The sequence below is a fragment of the Ceratotherium simum genome, unplaced genomic scaffold (genome assembly GCF_057802395.1).
Source record: "Ceratotherium simum simum isolate JZ-2026a unplaced genomic scaffold, ASM5780239v1 HiC_scaffold_43, whole genome shotgun sequence".
NCBI classification, from domain to species: Eukaryota; Metazoa; Chordata; class Mammalia; order Perissodactyla; family Rhinocerotidae; genus Ceratotherium; species Ceratotherium simum.
The window spans coordinates 2,466,209-2,486,058 of record NW_028261259.1 but is presented as its reverse complement, the minus strand read 5'-3'; the positions used below and the strand labels follow the sequence as shown (position 1 = coordinate 2,486,058).

At 48.1% G+C, this 19,850-nt stretch overlaps 1 protein-coding gene across 1 annotated transcript in view; it reads left to right on the top strand.

Moving 5' to 3' along the window:
- The first annotated feature begins 323 nt into the window (after positions 1-323).
- The window catches only part of LOC147911378 (tubby-related protein 4-like), a 34,901-nt gene continuing 15,374 nt past the window's right edge, over positions 324-19,850 (top strand). The window contains 8 exon segments of the mRNA XM_087428023.1: positions 324-499; positions 562-652; positions 1,556-1,790; positions 8,898-9,042; positions 12,307-12,468; positions 16,499-16,770; positions 19,179-19,686; positions 19,688-19,848. Of these exon segments, the coding sequence (XP_087284149.1) occupies positions 324-499; positions 562-652; positions 1,556-1,790; positions 8,898-9,042; positions 12,307-12,468; positions 16,499-16,770; positions 19,179-19,686; positions 19,688-19,848 (1,750 nt within the window).

The following is a 19,850-nucleotide window of genomic DNA, read 5'->3' as shown; positions in this document are numbered from 1 at the left end:
GTTAGGTTTTATGGCACCAAATTAAATGAGATAATACGTGTAAAAGAACTTTGTAAAACTTTTCCAGTGCTTTGTGCTGTGGCCTGGGGGTCTAACTGCTTTTCAATGGAAATACTGAATTTTTGTAATATGGTATTTAACATCCTCTCTTGTGCTTTTTAAAACCAATATCCTCAAGAACTATCAGGTCACTTGATTTGGCTTGACACAAGCGTGCATGATCTTTGCTTACAAGAGCGACAGCTTAAGTGTAGTCTCCCTTCACTTCCTGGCAGCGCCCCATCATCTCCATCTGCTGGGGACACAGGGACTCGCGGCTGCTGATGGCATCAGGACCAGCCCTGTACGTGGTCCGTGTGGAGCACCGCGTGTCCGGCCTGCAGCTGCTGTGCCAGCAGGCCATCGCCAGCGCCCTGCGAGAGGACAAGGACTTCAGCAAGCTGACCCTGCCCCCCGCCTCTGCTCCCACCTCTCCACTCCCTTCATCCCCACCATCAAGGTAAAGCCCTTCCACTCACCTTCTCCTCCTTCCTCACTCGTGCTGGCTGCCTGTTCCCGAAGGCTCGCCAAGAGGAGGGCAGAGACAGGGAACACAGGCGAGAGTCCCAGAGCAGGAGCACAGAAGTCACGTCTGCTCCTCTGCAAGACGAAGGTGTGCGGCTCCGCAAAGTCCCACCTCGGTCTCCCACGCGCGCAGTCTGTCCCCAGAATCACCCTTAGTGTCCACAAGAGAGTCACCTTGTGCGATAGGCATTAACTTTCTCATGGCAGAGGCAGCATCCCGAGCGTGGCTGCCGTTGTCGTCCTGATGATCAGTCTGCCTTGTTCAGTCCTGACTCCCTGGCAGATGCTGCCGTTGTCCCCTCTTGAGAAAGCAGGAAACACGTTCTTAGAAGTGAGGGACTTGCTCTGTGGCTTGTTAGGGGAACGGTTAGGATGGGACCCTGTCAATCCTGGGGCCTGCTCTCCTCATCACTGTGCGGAGGGGCGACCCTCACCCAGCCCTCGCTGTCAGCGTCCTCTATGCTGACTGGAGCTTGAGAACTGATCTGTCGCTATGGTAGTATGTGGACTGGACCTGCCTGTGGCTGTTCCAGTGTGGGTTCCCCATTCTCTCTGGCCCTCCCCACGTAGGTTGCTTCCTGTGTTCTCTTTTTTGTTTTCTGTCTCTGCTTCTAAGTATCAGATTGACTTCTTGGTTAATTTTTTCCTAAAACATCCGAGTTTTAGAATCTGTTGTGATATTTTCTTCAAGTTGCTTTACACTCTTGGTTCCACACCAGTGATTCTGGACCCTGGCTGCTCGTTAAAATCGCCTGGGGAGTTTTTAGAACATACACATGCCCAGGCTCACCCCCACAAGATTCCAGTTCCATCGTCTGTGGTGGGATCTGGGCTGAGATCTCTGAAAGCTGCCAGGAGGTTCTGACGTGCGCCCAGAGTTGGGAGTCATTGTTCCGCACCGCACAGTTAACCCTCCCCGAGCTGCCAGCCAGTGCTCCGCCGGGGTAATCAGTGATGTGCACGCTCTTTTCTCTCCACGTCCTGCCTCCAGCCCCCAATTCCGGACCCCGACAACATGCGCGACTTTGTCAGCTACCCCTCGGCCGGCAACCAGCGTCTGCACTGCACCATGAAGCGCACAGAGGACGGCCCGGAGGTGGGCGCCCCGTGCTACACGCTCTACCTGGAGAACCTGGGCGGGCTCGTGCCCGTCCTCAAGGGGCGGCGCGTCAGCCAGCTGCGGCCGGAGCTCGTCATCACGGACCCGCGGTCAGACAGCAAAGCAGGTGGGCCCCTCGCCAGGGACTGCAGACCCCTCTCGGGGGGTGGGGGGTGCGGACTAGTATTCCTGACTGCCCACCCAAAGGTAACGCCTATCTGTGAAAGTTTGGCTAGCGTGGAACATCCTTGAAGCTACTCCGTTTCCAAAATCCTACTGAAGTTACCGATTCCCTAAGTGGACTTTCCGACGGGTTTTTAAGAGCGTTCCGTGAGGCTCCGTGTGGCTGGGGCTGTGGGAGGAGGAGACATCGGCTGTCATCAAGGGGAGGCTGGCACGGGCCTTTTGGGAATGGTAGCCTCCTCTTTCAGTTATTTGTCAGGTATCCACTGAGGGCCTTAACGTGCTATTGAGACAGTCATAACAGTAGTGAGATGCCGTCGCTGCCCCCCAGAGCGAGTGATAGGATTAAACGTTTCAGACCTTCGGCCTGCTCCTCAGCCTCCTGCTGGGATCCTGCTTCTGCTGTCGCTAAGCCACCCTTAGCTGCTTTTTAGCTGATGACCAAGGACACTTTCTTGCTGGTCCGTAAAGATTTCGCATGACAGTCACTCCTTCCTTCTAAAGACTCTCCTATAGCAATCTTCATGACTCCCTTGCCGTGTTCAGGGTGCTCACTGCGCACCTCTCTCTGGGACCCTAGAGTGTGAGCCTCCAGGGAAGGGACTTTGCTCTTTTTGTTTGTAGTCACTGTGGAGGCCTGTGGCCTCTGTCAGCAGTACCTGCCGGCTCAAACGTTCCCCCGCCTCCCTGTGAAATCTTGCCCGTCACCTAGAGCAGAGTGAGCAGCTGTCCCCTCTGTGCCCATCGCCCCTCAGTCAGTTGAGCTGCTGGTATCCCTCGGGGCACACAGTCCCTGAATCCTGAGGGCCCGGAGGGAGGGAACTGAGTCATCTTTGTATCTCCAGTGCCTGGCAAGCGCCTGACCGTGGGACAACATGGGTTGAATTAGATTTGTTTTCATTAGTTCATACTTGTTCTCTCCACTTCCCATCTCCTGTTCCCTCTCCCGCCCGTTAGACTGGCCTCTGCCCCCATTCTGTCCCTGAAGCCGCTGCGCCGTGTAGCATCACCAGTTAGCCGAGTGTCACGTGCAATGGGCTTTTTCAACCTTGGCCTCAATTGCCCAACTCAGTATTTTACAGTCGATCCACTTGCTGTCTGCTTTTCTTTATTGGAATGCTCCGCATCTGTAGCAACATTCTGCTGTCAGTGTTACCGTGTAAAATTGAAAGCAGTGAAACTATACTTTAAAAATTGGATATTAGTCAGTTACTTCATCTTTTGAGTCATGTGATGACCTGGTACCAAGAGCAGGGAGAGCGAGAAGAATTGGAGGCTGGTAGGGAGGCAGGTGGAAAGGAGGGAGAGGGAAGATTCAGAAGGAAGGAAGGCAAAGTGAGAGAAGCCAGAGAGCAGTGCACGTGAACTTAGAAGGAAGTTGCAGTTTCAGGGGAAGAGAGAAGACAGGAGCCATGGCAGTTAGAGATGACTGATGGGGGGACTTGGGAAAGGTCCTGAACCTGAGGGCGCATCGCCGGTTCTCAGCGGGGTCGTTGTCTCTAAGGTTCCTCCCGTGTATGCAGTTTTATGAAACCTATGCTCGGATGCAGTGTTGACGGGAACTTATGTGAAGAGCTTGCTTCTGTTCCCCTGCTCCGGTGCGTCAATTTCCCACTGAAGAACAGGACAGAAGCAGCGGGGGCTGTGCTGTGGGGACAAGGCTGCAGCCTCCTAAGACCTTGCTTGCGTGGACCTGACCTGGGCGTCCCAGGGCCTGCTTCTCCGTAGTGGTCACATCTGTCAGCTCCTCCCAACACAGGCTGGCCCGGTTGCTAACAGGCCTGTGGGGAAGGAGGTGTTGTGTTTTTATAATGAAAAGGTTGTACAGCAGAGCAAACAGGCGGGGCGTGTCGAGTGCTGCCTTGTGCACGGTCCTCGGGTCTCCTCTGGTCGTGAAGCAGCGCCGGGGCATCTCTGCTTTCGGGGAGCTCATGATCCCTTTTGGGTGAAAGACAACTTAACACTTGAAAAGTTCAATAAAAAAGTCAAGATTTAAATACCTCGAGACAAAAATAGACGACGTGTCACAAGGCAGAACATGATAATTGCCAACCGAGTGGTAGATGTAACCTGGTTCAGAGAGGAGAGGGTTCCTGACTTTGAGAAGCCAGGACTTGCTCATCGTGAGAAGCTGATGAGCTCTCTCAGTCCTCCATGTCCTCGTTTCTCAGATGTGGTCCACGGGCCACCTTCCCGCAGATCGCCTGGGAGACTTACTTGAATCCAGGCTCCTAGGCCTGCCCCTTAGATTGGTTCAGCATGTTGGGGGCGACACCTAGAAATTTGCAACTTAGTGGGGGCCCCAGGGGATTGCTATGCTCTGAAGTTTTTGATCCCGTTGTAAATGTCCCCCAAGTAACTTAACAAATGTGTTTCTCAGAATTACCAGTGTGCGTTTTATAATACATAGCATGAATCCCAATAATTTTTGTTTAGCAAATGTTCACAAATTTTCCAAAGGAAATCTTTAGTCAGAGCTTGCTATGGACTGAATAGTGTCCCCCCCAAAATTCACGTGTTAAAACGCCAATCCGCAATGTGACTGTATTTGGAGATAGAGCTTTTAAGGAAGGTGGGGTCCCAATTGGATAGGATTGATGGCCTTATAAGAAAAGGAAGAGGGAGAGCTCTCTCTTGACACGCACGCATACACTGAGGAAAGGCCACGTGAGCACACAGCAAGGTGTGCATCTACAAGCCAAGACCCCAGCCAGGCTGGCACTCTGACGTTGGGGCCTGTCAGCCTCTATTATCGCGTGAGCCAACTCCTTATGATCTCTCTCTCTTTTTCTGTATGTGTGTGTATATGTATTTGCCTCCTATTGGTTCTGTTTCTCTGGAGAACCCTGACTAACACAGATTTTAGTACTAAGAAGTGGAGAACTGCTGTAACAAATACCTATAATGTGGAAGCAGCTTTGGAACTGGGTCATGGGTCGAGGCTGGAAGGGTTTTGAGGTACACATTAGAAATATGGATATTAGGGCCATGTCTGGTGAGGTCTCAGACAGAAATGAGGAACATGTTATTGGAAACTGGAGGAAGGTGATCCTTGTCGTAAAGTGGCACAGAACTTGGCTGAACTGTGTTCTAGTGTTTTGTGGAAGGTAAAACTTGCAAGCAAATGAAATTGGATATTTGAGAGATTTCTAAGTAGTTTTGGAGGATTGGCTTGGTTCCTCCTAACTGCTTATAGTAAAATGAGAGAGGAGAGAGACAGACTGAAGAAGGAATTGTTAAGCAAAAAGAACCAGAACTTGGAGATTTGGAAAGTTCTCAGCCTGTCCATACGGGCTGAGACAAAGGAAGGCTGTTGACTTCCTGGATTTCACAGGACGGGTTGATGGAGCTGGTCGGCTAGGAACATGCACTATTCTTCTAGAGGGAAAAATGACCCCAAAGGCGATTCAGAGGTCATCAGGGCCACTGCCTCAATTTTAGCAGGCCAGACAGCCTCCACCCGGAGACTTGAGGACAAGACGCCAGCCCCGCAGAGCCATGGGGACACTCACCTCGAGCTGTGGGGTGACACTGCCACCCCAGTGGGCCTGGGGGGCAGAGTATTGAACCAAAGAGGGTTATTCTCAAGCCTTAAGGTCTAGAAATTCGCCTTACTAGGCTTTGGACTTGCCTGGGGCCCTTCCTTCTCTCCTGTGTCTCCCTTTGGGATGAGAATGTCACCCTGTGCCTGGCATGCTGCCATCTTGTGTGTTTTGGAAGCACGTAACTTGTCTGGTTTCACAGGTTCACGGCTGGAAGGGAGTTTTGCCTCAGTGTGAGTCGTATCTCGGCTCTTACCCATTTCTGATTGAGGTGATATTTAGATGAGACTCTGGATTTTAGACATTAGTGTTAATGCTGGAGTGAGTTAAGACTTTTGGGAGTGTTGGGATGGAATGAATGTATTTTGCGTGGGAGAAGGATATGAATGAGGGGGCAACCAGGGGCGGAATGTATGGACTGAATTGTGTCCACCCCACAAGTTCATATGGTGAAGCTCTAACCCCCATGTGACTGTATTTGGAGACAGGGCTTTTAGGGGGTGATTATGGTTAAATGAAGCTGTAAGGGTGGGATCCTAATCCAGTAGGATTGGTGGCTTTGTAAGAAGAGGAAGAGAGAGCTCTCTGCACACACACACACACATACACACGCTGAGGAAAGCCCACGTGAGGACACAGTGAGAGGGTGGCCGTCTGCAAGCCAGGAGGACAGCCCTCTCCAGAATCTGGCATGCTGGCACCCTGATCTCGGACTTCTAGCCTCCCAAACTGTGAGAAATAAATTTCTCTTGTTTAAGCCACCTGGTCTGTGGTATTTTTTTATGGTAGCCCAAGCAGACTAAGACAGAACTTTTATTTAAAAGCTTTGAAACTGTGCTTAAAGATTTTTTTAAAATTCTAAAAAGATACCTGATTTGGGTTGTGTGTTTTGAAAAGGCCTCAACCCAGATGAAATAAGCGTATTCTTGCAAACTGACAAAACTGGGATGTGAAGCCCCAAACAGTACAGTTCAGCCTTCTGTTCTCAAAGAGGAATCTCAACTTACATTTTTCTACAACTTGTATGTTTCTTCCAGAATTTCCATGATAAATTAATGACACAGAATCTCTAGAAATAAGAGGTACAGATGTCCATCACCCCCAGGCTCCCTGGGTCTTACTCTGACGTGCTGCACTGAATTTCTAGTTGTTGACGACAGGGAGCAGAGTGATGAGCCTCCAAGTGTGTAACTGTAACACTGAACAAGCAGGACTTGGGGCTTGTCTCAGAAAGCAACTCCCTTCTTCTCACACCGCCCCCTTTAAGTCCGTTCTATGGGGAAGTCCTTCTGCTCCTGGGCAAGTGGTTCTCAGCCCTGGCTGCTCATGGGAATCACCGGGGAGCCTTAAAAATCGACAGTGCCCGCGTCCACTCCCAGGATCCTGCTGCAGTTAGTCTGGGGTGCAGCCAGGCGGCAGGGAGAGACCGCGTTTTTCTTTCAGGAAGCATTTATCGAGCCTCTGTGTTGTTCTGGTCTCTAGAGTTACAGCAGGAGGTGAGACAGGCAACTCTCTTTCCACTAGTTGGGGAGACAGACAATAAAATAAAAGTGATTATGAATGCTTATGCCCCCCTAAATTCATATATTATAATCCTGATGCCCAGTGTGATGGAATTAGGAGGTGGGGCCTTTGGAGGTGATTAGGTTATGAGGACGGAGTCTTTATAATCATGAGATTATTGCCTTATAAAAGTGGATCCAGAAAGTAGCCCCTTCTGCTATGTGAGGACACAGCAAGAAGTCAGCCGTCTGCAACCCCAAAGAGGGCCGTGACCAGAACCCCACCATGCGGGAACCCTGATCCCGGAATTCCAGCCTCCCCACTGTGAGACGTAAATTTCTATTGTTTATAAGCCATCCAGTCTGTGGTATTTTGGTATAGCAGCCCACACAGACTAAGACGTGAGTAAAGGAAAAAAGCAAAGGGTATGACATCCAGCAATTACAAAACCCCGGCATCAGCAAGTCGATCAGGAGTTGAGTGGACAATACATTACTGAATTTCCTCAGGTCGGTGAACTGGCTCTGTGCTCGTGAACACAGGGGAAGCATTCTGTGGGCTTACATGCATTTTGGAATCGTGGCCAAGCTTCCTTTGATCTAGGGCTCCTAAGTTAAATAATGTAAAGTACTGCTCGGGGCGTGTGAATTAAGCCTTTCTATTTGATGGCACTCAGATGCACACCACTCCAGCTTGCTGGATTCACGAGTCGTGCCTTCTGATTCAGGAAGTAGCTGACGAAGAGGCTGATGTAGTGACACCGATCGGGCGTCAGCCAGTCTCCTTCCAAGCAGCACGCCAAGTTGTTCTGCTCTGCCTCCAGGGTCCTCAGAGAGGCCCTGTTCACAGATGTCACCTCCACACAGATGTCACCTCCACGTGTTCAGAAACAGAGATTAGTTTGGATTACAAACTCATTCTTTCAAATGTAAACAGCCCTTTTGGATGGTAAAATCGCTCATAGTCTATAAATTATTTCATTGTGATTGAATAATGCAGCTTTTTTATTGCCTGGCAAGGCTCTTGGAGCCTTGAGGGAATGAGGCTTTTGTCAGCAAAACAAAGTGATTTTGAAGAATGAGGTACTTCCAGTGAGGGCAGACCTGGGGTGGGGCAGAGCAGGGTTTGGGTGGTGAAGGGATGTGAGGGGGTGTGAGGCCATGTGAGGAAGGCAGCAAAGGAGAAGGGGTTTGGAGGAGGATGTTAAACATGGACTTCATCTACTCTGCAGTTTTGTGATGGCCCCGTTGCTGCGTCTGTCGTCTTCTGCCTTGGGGCCTCTAATCTTCTACCTAATGGCCAATTGACAAGGTTGTTTTGAGTGGCTTCCACGCAGGCACCCTCAGGAGAACCCAAAGCTCCCACTGAAAGTCATGCCACACAGGTCTTCTTCCAGCCGTTGCTCGAAGCAGGCAGGCACCTCTAGCAGGTGGAATAACCACCCCCACACACACAAGCATCCTTGTGGTGGTTCCAGGAGACGGTTCTGACACACCAGACATAAACATCTCAGAGTCCCTGAAATGGACCTGACTCTGCCAGGTCTTGAGTCCAGAGCAGGCCCAGAACCTACAAGGGCCTTCCCTGGTCCCAGGGCGGAAGCAGGTTCTGGGGGAGTCAGTGTGTCAGCAAGCCCCTTGCCCGGCCTGGGTTCCCAGGCTGCCCGTGTGAACCCAGATGGAGCCTGGTGTGTGGTGAGGCACAATAGCGCGGCCGTTTTGTTGCCAGGTTTGGCACAGTAAACAGTGCCAGACTGTTGTACATTCCAGAGGCATTAACATTCCACGCCCATTTGCTAACCGTAGAAGCAATGGACTACTTTTGCTTAGAAAATATAATGGCATAAAAATGTAAAAGGAAGACAATGCTCTGCTCCTTTCTGTTTCAATCTGTAGACTTCAAACGGTGGCCTATAGGGTCAGGCTGTCCTTAGTTCCTAGTAATGATCGTCATGAGGGTCTAACTGATGTCACTTCCCTAAAATCTACTGCTTGGTATCTTACCAGATGAAATCTATGGAAACAGCTTGATTTCTGCCATGATCGACAGCTGCAACTGCTCAGACTCCAGTGACATCGAACTGAGTGACGACTGGGCTGCCAAGAAATCTCCCAAAATCTCCCGAGCTAGCAAATCACCCAAACTCCCAAGGTAATCTTGGTCTGTAGGGGCGTGCTCCCTTTTTGAGCCTCTAGAGGTATGTCTGTGTTGTGTCTGCAGCAGAATCCCATTAACCCACACCAGAGGAGCATAGCAAGAGGCAATCCAAGTCTGTCGTCTGGAACATCTGCCTGTGATAATTATAGCTTTCCTTTACTCTTCCCTTCAGGATAGCAAAAGCTCCCCAGGAAGAAGTTTGCTGAACCCTCAGAACTTCTAGGGGTCAGCATTGATGGTGGGTGGCAGGGGTGGCCGTAGCTTTCTGGCTTACTTGTTTTTATTTCTGGTCTGAGAAAAGTACGACAGAGGTTTTACAGTGTATGTAATGTGTTGAAAGGAATGCCGAATTAAATGCCTTTGATGCTGTAATTGGAAAAAATAGTATTCTAAAAAAAATGTTTGGGGGGCCGGCCCAGTGGCATAGGGGTTAAGTTCATGTGCTCTGCTTTGGCAGCCCGGGGTTCACAGGTTCGGATCCCGGGCGCAGACCAATGTGCCGCTTGTCAAGCCGTGCTGTGGTGGCGTCCCATATAAAGTAGAGGAAGATGGGCACAGATGTTAGCCCAGGGTATCTTCCTCAGCAAAAAAATAAAGAAGAGGATTGGCATCAGATGTTAGCTCAGGGCTGATCTTCTTCACACACAAAAAAAAATTTCTATCGTAAGGGTTTGTCCTAAAGAGTGGCAAAAAGTGAAAAGCAGATGGAAGGGCCTGCAGTGTCATAGATAAAAAACCCTGCCTTGCTCGTCCTGACCCTGCCACCGAGGGCTCTGTAACCTCAGAATGTAATGTTGATCCATGACCTGGAGACCAGTTTCCTTGTCTATGAAGTTAAAGGGTGGAGCAGATCTTCACTAAGATCCTTCTAGCTCTAAAATTCTTGATGCTGTGTGAAATGAAGGTCTAAGGTACGTGCAGGTACGTACCTGCCCAGATTGTAAACACATAATGCATTGTGCAGTTGGTAAGCCAGTGTATTCACCACCCAGTTGAAGATAAAGAATATTTCCATCATCCCGGAAAGTTCCCTTGTACTCTTTCCCATTCGATACCTACTCCCTAGAGTAATCACTGCTCTAACTGCTGTCAGCATAGATTAGTTTTGCTTCTTCTTGAGCTTCATATAAATGGTGTCAAACCACATGTCCTATTTTCTTATTTGGCTTTTTTTAATCAACATAATGATTGTGAGACTCATTCATGTTGTTGCGTGTATCAACAGTTTTTCTTTTTTGCTCTATGGAATTCCATTGTAACGAATATACTGCAATTTGTTTATTCCGTTTACCAATTGAATATTTGGTAGTTTCCAGTTTGGGGCTATCATGAATAAAACCATTGTAGACATTCTTCTACAAGACTTTCTATGGACGTATGCACTCGTTTATCTCAGGTATATGCTTAGGAGTGCGTTGTAGGGCCACGGGGTAGACGTATGTTCAACTTTATTGGAAACTGCCAAACAGTATTCCAAGGTGCCTGTTGTACCATTTTAAATTCCCACCAGCAGTATATGAGAGTTCTAGCTGCTTCCATCCTCACCTACAGAGTACTGTCATCTTTTAAAAATAATTTTATCCATTCTGGTGGGTGTATAGTGGGATCTCATGGTAGTTTAATCCTAATGTCTTCAATGATTGGTGATGCTAAGCAGCTTTTCATGTTTATTGGCCATTTGGATATCTTCTTTTGTGAAGTGTCTGTTCAAGTCTTTTGCACCTTTTTTTTTTGTGAGGAAGACCAGCCCTGGGCTAACATCCATGCCCATCTTCCTCTGGTTCATATGGGACGCCGCCACAGCATGGCTTCATAAGCAATGTGTCGGTCCACACCTGGGATCCAAACCTTTGAACCCCGGGCCACCAAAGCGGAGCACGTGAACTTAACCACTACACCACTGGGCCCGCCCCTTGCCCATTTTTTATTGAGTTGTTTTTCTCTTATTTAGAGTTGTAGGAGTTTTCATGTATTCTGGCTACGAGTCCTTTAGCAGATATGTGGATTGCTGTATAGTCTAACGTGAATTTCTTCTTTTATGATTAGCACTTTTCGTGTGCTGTTTAGGAAATGCTTTTGTCCTGTTTTGTCTACCCTAAGATCATGAGACATTCTTCTGTTCTCTTCTACAAGCTTTATAGTTTTAGTCTTCACACTTAAATCTCAGATTAATTTTACACCTCAGATTAATGTTTGTGTATAGTCTGAGTTAGGGGTAAACGTTCATTTTTTTCCCATATAGATATCCAGATATCCAGCAATCTGTTCGATTTTTTTCATCTTTATTCTAGGCTTGTTAAAATTGCAAATAAAATTATGAACTTTTCTACACTTCTACAGTGTTTTGGCTTTTCCCATTGCTTAAGGAGAAGAGGACATTTAATACATAAGCAACCAAATCTTTCACCTGTAAATGTCCCTGGAAAGCTCCCGGATGTTGCGGTCTCTGGAGCTGGTCCTCTTTGCTTCCGTCTTTCTCAGTGTTGAGTGCCCCTACGCAGCAGCCAGGCCAGTTGTCCTCGCTCAGAGCTTTAACCAGCTCGGGCCCCCTGTCCTCCCACACTTCGGGAGCCCTAGGTGTCTTATCAAGCTCTCAAGCAGTATCTGTGAGTCTTAATGCTTTTCTTTCAGGGAATGTCATCAACCTTACCATAGTCACATTTATAACACTCTCTTTGGGGTAGACTGCCATTAAACACGTGTGTCCCTATGTTATAAACAAAGGAACTGAGGACCAGAGATATAACATAGGATCAAAAGGCAGCAGAAAAACTTAGATCCACTGATCTGATGTCAATATTGCAGGGGGGAGATGCTAGGTAAGTCTGTTGAAATCCCAGCACTGTGTTAGGAACTATAAAGCCATTGTGGACTTACGTGAAAAACGCCTCTTCCACCTGCCACTTTCCTCAGGACGAATTTTGCAGACCCCTGGCAGAAGACATGTGGACGATTCCAAACTTACTATTAGTCAGTAGAAAGTTTTCAGTAGAATGTTAATTCTCTGAGGTTCTTTACAAATGAATCGCTCGATTGAACCTCAATATATTGTTGAATATATATTATTCGATATGCAGTTCTGTCCTTCTTTCCTCATGTTCATAAGGCAGAAGCAGGCGGGCGGGGCCTGGGTAAATTAAGGGACCTGGCCCCTGGGAGTCGCACATCCACGGTGACTGGTGGACAGTGAAGGGAGTGCCAGGAGTGCAGGCGCCGTCCCCACCGGGGCGCCTGACCCTCGGGGCCTTGCCTCCGCAGGATCAACATTGAGGCTCAGAAGTCCCCCAAGCTGTCCAGGGCGGCGCAGGAGATCTCCAGGTCTCCACGGTTGCAGATGCGCAAGCCCTCCATTGGCTCCCCCAGCTTGACGCGAAGAGAGTTTCTCTTTGAAGACATCACTCTGGTAGTGTCGGCTTTCGGGTGGTCCCCCAATCCAACGCTCCGCTCCCCTCCTCAGCGTGTGCTTGATGGCCGCTGAACCCTCGGTCCCCCCTCTCCGTGCCTGTCACTGCAGTTGCAGACACAGGCGTAGAAAACTAGAGCCTGTCTGCCCTCCTCCATGCCCCGTCACCTCCACATCCCGAGGGACCTCCTTCCCAACTCGGGCATCCCCCTGTTGCCACAGGAATCTCCTCACAGGTAGCTCTGGTTGAGACACAGCCACACTTCTCACCTCTGCTCCCTCAAGCCGCTTCTGACCCTTCAGTGACTCCAGTGTCGGCAGGAGCCAATCCCTGGTCACAGCCCCACTGCCTGGCCTGGCCTGTCTTTCCCTCCTGTCCTCCTCGACGCCCCCTCCTCTCCAGGTGCCAGAGCCACACTGTTGACTCACCTCTTCCCGCCTTTGTGCCTTTGCCCTGCCTGGGTAACCCGTTCCATCTCCTCACCCTCCTTTCTGCCCACGTGCTTCCAGATAGAACTTCCCCTCTGTCGTGAAGGAAGGCCTCCTCCCCTGGCTCAGCCACAGTAATCCCAGAGCATCTTGTTTGTAACTCCCTTAGGACATTTCTCAGTCACTTCCTTGTATATAAATAATTACAGGCCTTCTCTCCTCCATTAGGTTCTAAGCTCTTTGAGGAGCTGTATTTTCTTCATCTTTATTATTGCCCTTGCACACGCACACACACACACACACTCATGCATGATTTGGGCATAGTGATAACTTCTTAAATTTTTAAAAATTTGATTGAATAAGAAACAGATAATTGGGTAGTTTTGGGATATACTGGGATCAGTGCAGCTGATGTTTCCAGGAGAAATATCAAGGATGAAAATGGGTTCAGAGCCAGGTGCTCTCTCTGGTTCAGTGACTGGGAGGAAGGAGAGGTAAAGAAAAAAGTGCCCAAATCACTTTTGTGCCTTTTTAACCTACACACATGTGGACACACCGGGACACACCCGCCCCCACTCCCAACCTGAGAATGACAGCTCGCTGAGCCACCACTTGCAAATGGGCGCCTGACATGCTGTAGGCAGCTTCTGGTCTTAAAAACAGTGGAATGACAGAGAGCGAATATTTCTGGCAGTGCCCACGTGTGGCTTTTTAAGCAAAAAGTGTTAACATCCTTACTTCTTGAGTGATCAATAGAAAATATGGAAATAGATTGTGATTTTTCTCCTTTTTTTCCCCACAGCACAACTATCTTGCTCAGGTCACGTCTAATATCTGGGGAACCAAATTTAAGATTATGGGGTGCAGGTAAAAACTGCATCCTGTTCTCTGCCCACTGTCCCGGTTGGAACTCAGGCTGAATAAGCAATTTCAACCTTTGGTGGTCTAATGTAGAAAATGAGCTCTTATGACACCAAAAGATGAGCATGTATTTTACCTGCAAAGTTTGACTCTAGCCACTCTGATTTCACAAAAATTAGAATTATCACTCAAATTGTTTTTTTGCCAGTGGTGTTTTCGTTTTTTTATACAAGCCCTGACTTACAAAAATGACAAAATAGCCGAAATCTCTATCAAAGCTCTTATAGGCTTCTGGTTACTTTGATTTCTGGCCTTTTACTGTGGACAGATTTTGGTACCAGTGTCTTTAGGTTCTTGAGTCAGAAGAAACTCCTGAAGAAAGTCAAGAAGAAAGTGTTCAAGACCTTAAGAACAAGTTGGCTGACTGTTAGTACAGTTCTTAGTGGTAAATCTTTTTGGATTTCATTTCTAAGTACCAGATAAATACCCTCTCCATGAGAAGTTTGAGACATCGAGGAAAATGGAACCCAGGGAGAACCAGGCTGGGCAGAACCCAAAATTTGCCTTCTCTTCTGTATCTGCTTGAATGACTGACGTGTCATATTTACTAGGGGACCGTGAAGGAGTGAAATGACGGAAGGTCCTTTTCAAAGCAGCTTCATCCTAATGGCCACATCTCTGTGTGGGCTAAGGGCCTGTGTTGTCCCCCACCTTGCTACGTTGCCTGATCATCTAACATGCACACATCTCTCTAGAAGGCCAGCTTAGCTAGTGGGGTTCACCGATGGCTGGTGGCCCCATCTTGAATGTGGTCTATGTAACCTACTAAAAATAGTTTTTGAAAAATTCTGGATCTGCCCATTAGAGTTGTTTCAGACACAGTTAGATCCTTTAAAACAAATAATTCTTGCAAAGCAGATGTTAAAAAGACCTGTTGCTGTGTATGCATCTTCAGAGACATTAAATGGTGCTGCATTTGGATTTTTCATTTTGAGGTTTCTCAGCTCAATGGAAAAAAAGAATAAAAGTAAAACATAAAACTGACTTAAGAAATAACAATAGACAATCCATTCACATAATGGAAAGAAATCCTTATGTTTTCAACAGCCGGGAAACCCTCTCATGACCACAAAAGCCTGCTCTTCAGTAATTCAGCAGCACCCTCATGATATGTATGGTGATTCTAATAACCACTGTGTGAGAGGCATGGTTACCCCACACCTGTAATCTGAGAATTTAGCCATCTGCCTACAGCAAATGTTGAAAAAAGGAATGGACGTGCGCATTTGCTCAATGGGTCTTCTCATTCTGCCCTTAGTTCTTGGATGTTGAGTAGATCCATAAAGATCTCAAGGAGGACCTTAAGATGGGAGGGCCTGTATTAGGAATCTCAGTGCTCAAGACAAAAGCTTGGTGTGTGACTGCGGTGAAATCATTGTCCTAATCGTTGACCTTTTTAAAAAGAGCGTTTTCATTTGTCAAGCTAAAAGAATTTTCCACGTGATCCTACTAGAGAGAAGAAATTAACTCTTGGATTCTAGAGGGTTTGTTACATATGGCGCCCTATTAAATAATCTTTGACACTCTGTTAGATTCAAAAAGTGAGTGCTGTTGAATATTTTATATTGAATAATTGGATAATTACATTGAATAATTTGTTTCCTTCAATTAGAATGATCAGGCTCATGAAATTTTTGAGTTTTTAATTTTTTGCATTTCTTAATTTTAAAAATGTGGAATAAATTCAAAATTCAAAAGATTTAAAAGAATATACAGTAAAAATCTTTCTTATCCTCACCCCCAACCTCCTAGTTTTTTTCCCTGGAGGCAGCTGATATTATTTTTTAAATCCCTCCTGAGATTTTTAATTTTACATCCTTTTGTCAATCTGAACGACAAAGAATAGCACTTTAATGCATTAATTCTTAAGCTATATGGAACCATCCAGAATTTTTGAGACAAAATTCAAACTCTCTTTTGTGGGCAAGAGAGAGGAAAACATGAATAAGACCTGTAACAACCCCTGGCTTGGAAAAGTCGTCTCAGCCCACTCAAGTCCAAGCAGCAGCCTTACGAAGGTGCTTCAGAGAAGAAGGCCTGGAGCTGTGGGAATGCTGGCCAGTCAGCCACCAGGCTGTGAGGTGACAGCCTCGCAGGTAGAACTTGGCTTATCTTAATAAAAAACAAGAATAGGAATAATTAAAGAACCTCTACATATCTCACAGCAAAGAGTATTAAACATAAGAGAAAGTTGACGGGACAATTTCATCCTGATTTTAACCTATTGTGAAACTTAAATTCAGATTCAGTATTTTTCAACTTGTTTTGTCTTCTCTAAATATTTTAGTTGCAGTCTAGGCCTTCTCTTAAATGTCCCTGTTAATGAAATTAAATCTTAGCATTTAAAGAAACTGTGTGGAAGTTCTCCGTGATTCTCTATCCTGAGCATGAAACTGGAAGTCAGGAAGCCCAGAATCCAGTCCCGAATACAGCCCGAGTGTCATTCCTGCTCACCGCGTAGCTGCCCTCCAGTAGCTGCTTGACTGCCCCGAGCTTGGCTCTCTGGTTATCACAACTGTTTCCACCAAGTTATCCTTGTGATTGCAAATGGGATTTTTAAAAAATACATTTGTCATAACCCAGCTCATTCTAAAAAAGAATTTGTCTAAGATAGGTTTTTAATTCTGGGCTAGACTGAGAATTTGTTGTTCCCGAATCCAGTCCGTGGCCGGGGTGACCACTCGTGCGCTGGGGGAGGTGGAGAGCTGCTCTCAGAGTCTCCGGCCTTGCCCACGCAGGTCACCCCACGTCTCTTCCTGTGACTGTTGATGCCTTGGCTCTCCTCTGGCTTGTCTCTATTAACCGTGCTTTCCTCCTCCCACCAGTAATCTATAAAACCAGCCTCCTGCATCTCCAGCTGCGGCAGATGACCATCTATCTCCCAGAGGTCCGGAAGATTTCCATGGAGTATGTTAATTTACCTGTCCTCAACCCGAATGTTTTCAGTGAAGATGAGGATGATTTACCAGGTGTGTTCACACATCAACTGGTTTGTCACGAGCCCTCTGTTAGTGGGTCGTGACGGGGACAGAGTGGTAAGCAGTCAAGAATGCCAACATGTCAGTCCGTGCCTGCTGCCTCGGTTTGGAAAAGGTACAACTTCCTCAGTAAGGTTGGTGGGTGTGGTGGCGTGTCACTGGAGAAAGGTCACCTACTGTCACTGGTTTGGGGAGGAGGGGAGCTACCAGAGCAAGGACGATGAGGTGGCCGTGATGGCTCATGATCACAGAGCACTTCTACCATCTCACTTTATCCTCTCGGTAGTCCTCTTAGTCATATGCCCAGATAGGGAAGTTAACAGGACTCATCAGGACTCAGTCAAGTCAGGACTGAAACCCAGTCTCACTGACCCCAGGCTAGCCCTCATCCTTTCAATCCCTGCTTAGAGAATGGCATCTCCCTGTGGTGCCACAGAGCCCAGTTTCTCAAACCTGCCCCACCTCCAGGGCGGAACGTCTCTCTCCTAATGTGCAGAGCGTGTCTCAGTGCATAGAGGCCAGGTCTGAGTTCAAGGTCAAAGCTGGTATAAGTTTTTAAAATCTCAACTTACAAATGTTCAGATCCATAGCATCTTAATTTAAGTCTTTTCTACCGAGGGGATCCTATTTTGATTATTAGAATGATTTCTAAGTAGTCAACCAATTATTTATATGTAACTATTCTCAAAAAAGTCCACCTGCAATTTTATAAATATAGAGGCTCCTCTACTTAGAACCAAGCAAGGTTCTGAAAGCCTCTGGCTTCTGAGCCAGAGGAACTGTACACGGCCACTGACTCCTCCTGTATCTGGTCGTTCTCAAACGAGGGGCTCTGGACCTCACCGTGGGATGGGGAGGGACACGCGTCCCAACTCGGGCTCTGAACTTGGGGGCGTTGTTGACCTTCCCTCAGCCAGATTTCTGCGTGTAAAATTATTCTACTGTACTTCCTGACAGTAGCCGTCTTTGGTTCTCTGATAGGTATACTTTCTCCTCATGGGTGGAGCAGATGTTTGGGACTAATGGGTGAGGTTTTGCAACCGCATAAACCTGCAGTTTGGTGAAACCTCACACATGAGCTTTATAGCAGCTCTCCTGCTATTTCAGAACCTTAGATTTAGAAGTGGCTTTCACACTTTCCCCTTAACGCCCTCCGTTCTCCCGGAATGTGGCTAATCTAGCTCTCTCGTGCTCAGCTGTTGCTGCTGTTGTCGACACTGTCTGTGGTTCCCAGAGAAAGGAGGAATGATTTGTCTCAGGGCTTACACATACTGCTGGTGACGCAACAGAGAGACTCTCCTTCGGCGGGGAAGACGCCTGCCCTCAGTACTCCATACAGAGGAGAGAGCATCTGGAAGAGGGATCTGAACAGGAATCATAGAAAACTTGAGACAGGACCTAGATTCTTGCAGCCAGGGGACAGTCACATCTCAGTGGAGGACCCCAGGGAAGGGGGATGAGTCTGTCACAGGCATGAAGGGTGGGCTTAGCTTTTGATGGACTACTGGCTTCTCTCTGTAGTTCTGGTGAAAGGTCAGCCAGCCTGTGCAATTTCCTGTTAATGCCTGTTTCCTGCGCACGTGCTCATAGTCACGTGGCACTTAGGCCCAGATGAGCAGACCTCCAGTGCTCTGTGGGCTCTTTAGAAAGGGCAGTACTGAACAGTGGCGCTGAGCCCCTGCATGTGGTCTGCAGATGATTGCTCAAACGCACACTCCATTAAACTCCTCCTGTGTGCAAATAGGGTGGCTTTACAGGGTTTTAATCAGTGTGGCTCTAACTTATATACTGTTTGAAATGCTAAAAAGCAGTTAAGTTAGGAAATGATCCTTCCCCTCATATGCAGATCTGCCAGAGGATTCTTATCATTGGTTTCTCTACTGCATTTTACATGGTTCTATTTACAGAAAATTAATTTACGTACAAATTTCAGATACACATCTGCCCCATGACACTTCCCACACTAACCAATCCAAAACCCTGGATAAACCTACTCAGAAGCCTAGGCATTGAGTCCTCAGTGGAGTTTCATACTGTACCACTGCCCTCCTCTTGCATAAGAATTGGCCGTTTTATGACCATCATGAGTAAAAAGTGTCCTTAAACATTTATTTGCCATGGTACCATTCAGACACGTGGCACCACACTCAGAAGGTTCAGAAGTATTCATTGAAATGATCTGACAATGCCCTTAGCTCCAGAGCCCACCGATTGCCAGTGTCCTTCCAGAAACATCAGAGAAGCTTTGTGTAACTTGAAGGAAGGGTCCAGCTTTCCCCACGCAAAGGCATCTGTCTGTAGGAATTACAGTTTATACGTAAAAGGCCTGGATGAGTTGCTTATTCTGACCCAGTTTCATGGCACTGTTTTGTAAGCAGTTGGTTTTTCTAATCTTCCAGTGACGGGAGCATCTGGCGTGCCTGAGAACAACCCACCGTGTACCGTGAACATCCCCATCGCGCCCATCCACAGCTCAGCGCAAGCTATGTCCCCCACGCAGAGCAGAAGACTGGTGCAGTCCCTGCTGGCCAATCAGAACGTGCAGCTGGACGTCCTGACCCATCAGACCACGGCCGTGGGGGCAGCTGAGCACGCAAGTGACAGTGCCAACCCATACACAATCTCCGACCGCTACTCCAACCCCGGACAGGTGATCTTCGGAGGTGTGGAGATGGACCGCATCATTCCGAAGCCCCCTCAGCTGTCCCTGCCGCCGCCAGCACAGGGGGCCATCCAGCTGTCGGTGGTGGACCACGGAGACCAAGACCACGAGCACCTGCAGAAGCCAGCCAAGGCCCTGCGGCCGGTGCCGCAGCTGGCCGCCGAGGGGGACGCCGTGGTGTTCAGTGCCCTCCAGGAGGTCCAGGTGGCGAAGATGAACCCCCCACCGCCCTACCCAGGAACCATCCCCGCCGCCCCCGCTGCCGCCCCCACAGCCCCCGGTGGACGTGTGCTTGAAGAAGGGCGACTTCTCGCTGTACCCCACGGCGGCGCACTATCAGACGCCCCTGGGCTACGAGAGGATCACCACCTTCGACAGCAGCGGCAACGTGGAGGAGGTGTGCCGGCCC